Here is a 9,832-nt window from a genome sequence, read left to right as displayed (position 1 = left end):
AATGAAGAAGAGGAAGAAAAAATTAAGCAAGAAAATGTGTTTTACTTGGTAGAACCCAGCCTCTAAGCTACAAACATACCAATAGCTATACACTTGAAGACTGACCAACTTGTCCCTTTCTTTATGTGTGTGTGTGTTTCTCCAGTCATGGTGGGTGGTCTCTACCTCCACAGAAAACGTGTACTACTCAGACCTGTGGTTCACCTGCAATGAGACATGCTATTCGGTGGCCAAGAGCCACACTGCAGACGCAGGTACAATGTGATGCGGGGGACACACACATAATGTTAATTACTTAATTATTACAGACGTGTGTGTGTGTGTGTGCGTGTGCGTGTGCGTGAGTGTGTGTGTGTGTGTGTGTGTGTGTTTGTGTAGCTGTACTGCCTGTCTTACATCAGGTTCCACAAGGTATGTTGTTAGTTTTCTGATCTGCTTGTGAAGGTTGCACTAAGAAACAAGTCTAAGTACAAAAACAATGTTTTGAGATCGATTTCAAAGGATTATTTAGTGACTAGGGATGCCAACCTGCAAGTTGCTCTTTAAACTGGGTGATATTACGCTACCAGGTGTGAGTGTGATTAGCCATTACAAGCCTAACATCACCCTGTAATATCACCCCTTTAACACTGTGCCATGTACTCTTCCACCCTCTCCCAGCCTACCTGCAGACGGTGCAGGCCACCATGATCCTGTCCACCATCCTGTGCTGCATGGCCTTCTTCGTCTTCATCCTGCAGCTCTTCAGGCTGAAGCAGGGGGAGAGATTTGTCTTCACCGCCATCATCCAGCTGCTGGCCTGTAAGTGGACGCTCTCACACAAACCGCTGGTCAAACACACGAGCACGCGTGTATGCACGCAACACCATCACCTCGAGACCGGTAGATAAACACACAGTCACACCTGCAGACGGGCACACACTCAAATAAAGTCCAATGTAAACATTGGGTTGTATTGTAGTGTGTAGGGTTAACCGTTGGGTCAGGCGCATGAGGATAATACCACACTGTTTTAGTTCAACATGACCGATAAGTAGTGTAAGATAACAACCAATAGTATACATAGCCTATATATATATATTTTGTATCACTACAATATGTTTCAGTAAACAATTGGTATTCCACATATACATAATGCAATTATGCTTAGTACTTTCTATGCTTTCTGTAAAGATATGATAAGGCGGCATTTTATTAATCCCAGATGGGAAATGTGGATGCCACCGAAGAATGTACTGGAAAGGGGCAGAAGCGGCCCTTATTGGTCAGATATTAGCTATTATAGATATTAGGCACGGGGAACAGAACATACATTACCCCAGAGAACGTGAACCATTTCTGACAAATGTACTTATTGTATTGTCGCTTTGGATAAAAGCGTCTGCTAAAAATGTGACATCTTCCCTCCTCCTCCTCCTCCTCCTCCTCCTCCTCCCCCTCCCCTGTGCGGCAGCCGTGTGCGTGATGGTGGCGGCGTCCGTGTACACGGCGCAGAAGGACAGCTTCCATGAGCCCAAGCTGCGGGCGGGGACCTACAGCTCCTCCTTCTACCTGGCCTGGGCCAGCTTCCCCATGACCCTGCTCAGTGGCATCATGTACCTGGTGCTCCGCAAGCGCAAATAATAACGGGCCCGCAGAGGCAGAGCGCCATAGAGTTGTCTTAACATCGGTGAGGTGAGAGGGAGCCCCTGCTGCTGCTGTTTAACCACGCCCCCCTCTCAAAGGGTTGTGTATGGCCCAGTCTTTGGTGTAGTCTGATGTTGTCATGCAGAAAGGGGTCTTAGTATAGTCAATCGAGTGTCTGCTTGTTGGTAAGGCTAGACTTTGGCTGGTCTACTCTACTCTATCTCTCTCTAGATTGAAGGTATGGTATGGTAGGCTCCCTCTAGCTTTTCTATACATATATGTATATATATATATATATATATATATATATATATATATATATATATATATATATATATATATATATATATATATATATATACTCAATGGGCAAAAGTTAGGCTGCTGTTGTTTGTCAAGTTACTCATCAAGATGTTATGCATCGTGGATTAAACATGAAAACACATACACATACAGACACATACAAAGGACACACCAACATAGAGACACACGCATAAGCAAACACACAGTGCAGATATAGAGAAACACTACATGCATACAACTGCACTCAAAATCAAATCAACATCTCACTGAAATATAGCATCAATATAGTATGTACTGCTACAACACTGAGGTCACACTAATAGCATTCCCATTACTAAACCAAACCAAAAAATGCCTATTGATTATTTGGGGATATTTTTTTTGAGATACAGACGTCTCACACAAACAGGCAAGGACTGATTAACATGCTAAAGCTAGTGTTCAAGGAAATCCATGTGTACATATTTGCTTTGTGTGTATAATATAAGTTAGTACAACTGCTTTGCATAATATGAGTAGGAAGAATGTCTATGCACACCTGTGTACATGCACTTATTAGCCGTATAATAGAGGTTTGGTGTGAGGACCGATGTAGGATTATCTTATTATTATATTTCTGTTTTTGTGTTCTAATGGTAGGAAGGAACCAATTATGAGCTGTGACCTTTTATGTTCTTTTTTAGGTGTGCTGAGGTAAAAAAAAAAAACACACTGCACCCTTTAATATTATGAAAATAATTGAAAAGAAAATGGGATAGCTATTTATTTGTTTAAAACCACTAGAGCAAAAAAGCTATTAAATATTCAGATTGCCGGATTGAAGTCCAGTGAAACATGTTTGATCAAATGTTTTTGGCATTTTATTTTGCTTTTGCTATTTTCTTACCTGTCACTCTCCAGTGCTAAAGTGAAGCTCCAACACAGTACCTTCCCACATGTGGCTTTCCTGGACAGACCCATTGGCATGTATTAGAGGCAAGCCTGACACAGGCAAATGTTAATAACAGATGCAGATAACATTCAGCCTGGTATTAACTTGAGATCTGGACTATATAATCTTGTTCTTGGCATTAATCATCAAAATGATTAAATGATTATGATTATGAGTGAGGGAATCCTAATTTATTAAGCTCATTTTTTAATATCTTTAGGATTTTTAGGATTAGCAAGTTAGGACAATTTAACATCAGTACTTGAATGATCCAAGCAACATACAGGAGCTCCTAGGTTTTGTGCTTTCAGCATTTTGGCCCATGGTTATAATATACAGATGCAAGGTTAACATCACAGTGATTCTATTCAACACTTTTTTTTTTTTTTACTATTAACAAAATGTGTTTTGCTCATGGTGAAAGAATTGGAGTAGGCGGGACTCATCGAATACAAGGGGATCATATTTTCCATTGGTAGTGTTGAAAATGTCTTAGGTCAATTTATTTAGTGATTTGATTTGATTTTGTTTTATGTTTATCGTTGTGCCTTTTAAATATTTGTCATGGTCAATGAAGTATTAATTACAACTCGTTCGGTTTGCTTCAACCAAGCAACGTGTTATCATGTTTTCTCTCTTTCTCTTACAATCTGTGACTGTACAATACAAAACTCGACCAGAGAGAAACACTGTTCTGTGAGTTTGGTGGTTTGTATGAGAGTGTTTGGCCTACATATCATATTTGTACCTGCATGTTTTCAATTCTTTCAATAGTTTAGTTCCTTCTGAGGTAGATCAAACATTGGAAATTTACTTAGCAAAAGTGTACACGTCATTCTTGTAATGTTTTCCTTGAACTAAAGTATTGTTTGTCTAAAATCAATATATGTATTTCAAATCGAAAGCTTATCTTCAGAGGCTTAAACAGTGGAATGTTTTCGATAAGATGACAAGACTGTCCATGCTATAGCCTGCAACATTAAACATACCTGTTGTGTTCATGTTTTCAGTTTTCCCTAATTAAGTAGAGAGGCCTGCCAAACGAGGCACCGGGCACAACTCTTGTTGAGCTCAATACATTTATTTTACAAAACAAACTGGAATGTAACCCTGTGTGATTATTTGATCATTTCACTATATTGAATAAACTTGATATCAATGGATAGACAACACAGATTTTCTCTCTGCTATAATAACGCTTGCTGCTGTTGTTGAGCTTGGAGCTAAATCAAGATTGTTCAGCTGACGCCTGTAGGGGGCGACACAACGGTTATTTTTGTGACAAGCATTTTGGTATTTTTTAATAGGCCTGGCTTATTTTCGTCTTCAAGAGTAGATCGAGTGTTATAAAGTTTCACCTTTATTGTATTACATTTGTCCGTGCATTGAATACAATTGCCTCTACACATCTATTCCATTAATAAACGTCTCGTTTCAATGTGAGCAAAATTTGAACAAGCTCGGGATACAACAATTCCAAACAATGATGACTTGAAAACTATCGACAAAAGAAAATTACAATTCATATGGTTTAGTTCAGGCGGGCAAAAAATGACTGTCCAAAGCGGACTCAGATAACCTCGTCTTTTTTCCTGTCCCTCTAGTGGCCGCTTCTCTACATTATACTAAGCTGCTGTCCGTGGTGCTGAAACACTGCTCCAAAGCGAACGTCTCTTCAAGTTTACTATTCAAACCATTCCCACAGTGTTGACAAACCAAATAAAGAATGGTTTATTAACGATGCAATTGTTTGTGATAGTGTCCATTGAGACTGATGCTGAATTTTTAATTGGTGTACTTGTGTCACCTGACTACATAACATTTACTAGTTTACAAGCCAACACTTGCATATATAGCGGTGTAATAGGTAGCCATCAACAAAACAATCCATTCTACTCACTGTTGAACAGAACAGTATATTTATGTTGATCAATGTATTTAAATTATGAATATTTATTTCCCTATAGGTCATTGCACGATTGTTCACAATTATTTAATTCATACTTAAATCTCAATGTAGCTCATTGAATGTACTTTGACTTTAAAAAATGAATAATACAAAGTAAAGGCCTTCACTAAAGTTCAATCTTGATATATTTTATTCCATGAATAAATAACAACAATAAATTAATTAATAAATAAAGACATTTCAAATACCAAATACTTATTACAAATAGCATATATATATATACATACATATATATACATATATATATATACACATACATATATATATATATATATATATATCACTCCATCCAGCTCCTGGTTAGCCCTGTGTGTAGTGGGTTCATCTAAAAAGGTTGTGGCTCTACGAACAAACTAATAATAAGGTCACAACAAGGCTGCTGCTGCTGTCCTTTCACCCAGCACTACACAGCATAATATCATCATGTCACACCAGTACACCAACCCCTATAGGACACAGCCACACGCCTCTGCATGCACACACGCACACACATGTGCATGTGTGCACACACGCACACACATGCTTGTGCACACACGCGCACAGAGACACACGCAAGCACACACACAAACGTGCTTACACACAAATGTGTGCATTTAGCAAAAACACACACACACACACACATACACACACACACACACACACAAACAAACACACATATACACGCACACATATAGGAATAAATCCCTTCCCTCAACTAGGATATAGGCATTCAACTGGAAGGAAGAAAATGTCAGTTGAACAACACATTGAGCTCCATAAAGGATCTAGGTATGAGGTTAGGAGGGAGGGATTAACACACAAAACACCTACACACGTCTTCATCAATGGAAATAGTTAACAGGTCTTGGTTGGCTACTTTGGTTGTTGTTTGTAATTTTTCTATCTCCATTCTTGCTAAGGTCTAGACACCCATGGGAGAGATGAGCGGGTTGGGAGGGGGTCAACAGAGGTGAGGGCGTGGTTAACCCCTAGACTCCAATGATCTGTTTAGAGAAGGAAATAAACAGCAGAAGGGCCCTCAGTTGAAACATCTGTGGTGTTGCCTTCATGTGCCTGCGTGTTTTATCTAATGTAACGCACTATCGCTGTTCACATGCAAACACACAAGATAAAACATTTAAAACATTGAAAATAAATATACATAACATTATATAACAGTCAACGGAATACATAAAAAACCAACATGCAAACAAAAATAGAACGAAACAGACACATTTAAAAACAAAAACACTGATTAAATAAAGAGAATTGCTATATCAATAAATAAATAATAAATCAATAAACAAAAATCTATTAAAATGCTGATGTGTTTAGTAAATATGTGTTATTTGAATCAAGATTTAAAAGAAGATACAGATGTGAAATTACTAAACGTAAACGTAGAGTCATACATGCTATTTACACACACACACACACACACACACACACACACACACACACACACACACACACACACACACACACAGGCCTTCTGAAGGGGCACTGCAACGAAAACCAAAGAACCAATCAAAAGCCTCACGAGTAGCTGGTGTGCTGCTGGCGACGGCGGGCGCTGCGCATCTTCTCGAAGCGCGCCTCCATCTCCTCCAGCACCTTGGGGGTGTAGCGCACCACCAGCTTCACCGAGCCCTGGGCCGCCTTCAGCAGCTCCACCGCCTTCTCGTGGTGCTCCCCCTCCACGCTCTAGGCCGGGGACAACCGCCGCACACCCACACAGACAGAGACTTTGAGCTGGGCTGACCTCCTCCACAGCCCACACACCCACACAGACAGAGACTTTGAGCTGGGCTGACCTCGTCCACAGCCCACACACCCACACAGACAGAGACTTTGAGCTGGGCTGACCTCGTCCACAGCCCACACCCACACAGACAGAGACTTTGAGCTGGGCTGACCTCCTCCACAGCCCACACCCACACAGACAGAGACTTTGAGCTGGGCTGACCTCCTCCAGCCCACACACCCACACAGACAGAGACTTTTGAGCTGGGCTGATCTCCTCCACAGCCTGCAACTCTGGGTAAGCGCTAGAGATGTTCCGATATCGTTTCTTTCCTTCCCGATTCCGATAACTGAACTTGAGTATCGGCCGATAACGTTTATGATTGATTATTTTTGGGAGGTATATTATTTATTTATTTTAACAGCCGTATACTACTAACCCTGTATGGATATTCATAAATGTACAGAGAATGCATTCTATAGAGCTTTCTTTTATTATCTAGTGTGAAAATAAAAAAACTAGACAATTTACATTTTAGGACATATCTGACAAGTTGCCGATACCGGTATCGGTATCGGAACAAATCTTGTTTGCACCATTTAAATGCAAGCCCAGTAGCTTTTGCTTAGTTACAGGTGTGAGTCCTTTCACAAAAAATCCAACGTGTGCCTAACTCTCATACCTCGTTCAAAATAGATTACGTTTAATCCAGAACATGGACCTGAATAGAAGAAAAGAGGATATATATTACCACTCCGTTAACAGAGAGCAGCTGGTCTCCCCTCTTCAAGCCCCCCTGGCGGTCCGCCACTCCCCCGGGGATGACCCTGGAGATGTAGATGGGGGAGTTCTGCTCCTTGCCCCCCATGATGTTGAAGCCCAGGCCCTCCTCTGTCTTGGGGAGCTCCACCACCCGTGGGTGAGCGTGACCCTCGCTGGCTGCGAAGGCCGCAACTGTGGCCTGAAGAGAGAAACAATAAAACACCCTTTAATGACAACAGATTTCCCGCCCAATCTGGCAACACTGGTGACCATGTTCTATGTCAACGGTTTGCCGAGTAGCATTAACTTGCAACCTGGCCCTGTAAAACAAATAAATTAAATATTGTATTGAACCTTTTGTGTGTTATAAATACCTTTGCAGTGGCCTGTGCACGGACCTCTGGCCCCCCTGCTATGTCTAAGGTGTCATAGAGCTGTTCGTAGACCTGTAGTAGAAAATTATAAATAAATCAACTTCATGGGTCAGTGGATTGGGTGAGTCAAAAGGATTTTGAGGTGTTAGGTCCGGAGGAAGAAAGGAGTGTGGTTAGACAGTTTGAATTGGTCTGACTGTGAGTTAACTTGAGGCATGCAAACATGGACAAGCAGGTTAGAAAGGCCTGTTTCTTGTGTTGACATGTTTACAAATTAATCCAATTAGTTATACAGCATGGTTTAAAATGAATTGATACCTAGTGGGTGTATTTTTGTGGTTACATTATTTATGCTTAAATTTGAATAAGCACTGAATCTCATTCCCTAAATCTAAAGCCCTCAATAAAATCAAGATAATGTTATGGTCTGTTCAATGATAATAAGAAAAAAACCTCATAATATAACACTGTATTATACTATTATACTACTAATACATGTATTTTTTTTTACTGGGCATAGACTCCCTCAAACCTCTAAATAAAAACAATACGATAAACAAGGTTTATAGTTTGTATATGAACACAGACATCGTAGCTTAGGTTAGTGAGCAGGTTAGCCAACAGGTTGATGGGTGCAGGTGGTAGTACTATTTGGTTAACAACTCCAATGCAGACACAGACAGTAGTTTTTCTTACGGCTCTGAAATATCAACGACAGTGCACCAGGGGTGGTGGGAGGGTTGTGGGTGAGAGGTGGCGTGTTCAAGAGCAGGGATTAGGTCAAGTGTGTGGGCTTTCAGATTAAGATTAAGAGATTAAGATTTTTTTTTACGATTTTTTAAGATTAAGACGATTTACTGTATGTATCACACGGAAAACACCATTTTAAATTACCGAAAGGAAAATGCTCTTATCGATTTCCTGGGTATCTGCAATCACAAGTGTTCAGGAGTAGGAAGGGGAGGAGACCGTAATAGAGGTGCAGCACCAACAGTGACAGTGTTATGAACTAGTACCTGGCGACATACCTACGCATAGAGAGGCTCAGAGTAGAGTAGCTCCACTGTAAAAGGTTGAAACATTATACTGTATTAATGCCTATTTGTACATTACATCTGTAGTACATTTAGAAGTAAATCCATACATGATATTCCATGTCATTTCCATAAACTCGAGACAAAATTGGTCAGATGACATTTTCTGTCAAGTGGTGGAAAAGGGCAGTTGGTTTAGCTTCATAAAATCTTCATAAAATGAAGAGTGGTACCTTTTAATGGTTCATATTTTTTACTAATTTAAATGGTATATAAATTTACATTTCATACATTTTGTATTGAATCCATCTTCCATGTTGATACGATCTTTAGGACTCAAACCCCTGTTTGTTTTTTTAGGATCCATTTCAGAACTGTTCTGTATGGAAACCATTGGCAGCAAAAAGACCCTGCTTTGTATTTTGTTTACCAGCAATATTTCTATCACAACTGTCATGAGCAATTCCTCCTGCGGCACCCAGCCTTCTAGGGGCCCTCGGGGTAGATATGTTGGGGTCCACCCACAACACGTCTTAGGTGGTGATGAAGATCCTCACCCACTTGAAAACACACATCAGTCTCTGCAGAGAACGAATGCTAGTTATTCATCTCCAACACAAGATGTTTTTCTCACCTCTCTGATAGCGGCACAGAACTTGCTCTGTAGGACTCTCTGCAGGGCCTGCAGCTTGGGAGGGGGTAACTCCCCGCTGCGTTGCAGCCGGTCCAGGAGCTCGATCACCCGGCACACGTCTGGCATGACGAGCAGAGCACACAGAAAGTTGAATTGGGGACTGAGGACGACCACTCAAGCGGTCCTTCAAAAGTCCGATTTGGATGTTGTCAATGTGACAAAATAAAAGTTCAATTTTATGACCTTCTCGAGAGGGAGAGAAGGTCTGCCAACCTAAAGACAATATTCTTTGATTTATTTATGATGTAAATGAGAAACGTTTTAACACATGCCGGACATACGAACAGTGAAAGGTGCAAAAATAAAATCCCACTTCCGTTCCTCACCATTGAATTGATTCAGGAATTATATAAGAAACGATTGATTTTACTGGCATGCGATTTACACTGCAAATGTATACCAGATTCAATCTGACA

At 40.6% G+C, this 9,832-nt stretch overlaps 2 protein-coding genes across 4 annotated transcripts in view; one reads left to right on the top strand and one right to left on the bottom strand.

Moving 5' to 3' along the window:
* emp2 (epithelial membrane protein 2) overlaps positions 1-4,555 on the top strand; it is a 13,766-nt gene extending 9,211 nt beyond the window's left edge. Inside the window, exons 3-6 of one of the 3 annotated variants that reach the window (XR_014674365.1) lie at positions 146-254; positions 661-801; positions 1,454-1,674; positions 4,465-4,555. Coding sequence is in view for 2 of the 3 variants with exons in the window: in XM_084488871.1 (XP_084344997.1) it covers positions 146-254; positions 661-801; positions 1,454-1,623 (420 nt within the window). In the remaining variant the exon portion in view is untranslated. Of the gene's footprint in view, positions 1-145; positions 255-660; positions 802-1,453; positions 1,851-4,464 lie in introns of those variants that run through there. The other 2 variants (XM_084488871.1, XM_084488870.1) reach the window with 2 other exon arrangements.
* Positions 4,556-5,128: 573 nt separating this feature from the next.
* Positions 5,129-9,482, bottom strand: LOC311388081 (protein lin-7 homolog B; the record flags this gene model as incomplete). The annotated part of the gene is made up of 5 exons (XM_084488737.1): positions 5,129-5,812; positions 6,349-6,512; positions 7,304-7,513; positions 7,689-7,760; positions 9,357-9,482. The coding sequence occupies 5 exons, from the start codon at positions 9,480-9,482 to the stop codon at positions 5,791-5,793; spliced, it is 594 nt and encodes a 197-aa protein (XP_084344863.1). The 3' UTR covers positions 5,129-5,790.
* Positions 9,483-9,832: the final 350 nt, after the last annotated feature.

Source organism: Micromesistius poutassou (assembly GCF_964030765.1).
Source record: "Micromesistius poutassou genome assembly, chromosome: 1".
NCBI lineage: Eukaryota > Metazoa > Chordata > Actinopteri > Gadiformes > Gadidae > Micromesistius > Micromesistius poutassou.
This window is presented reverse-complemented; position numbering and strand designations above follow the sequence as displayed.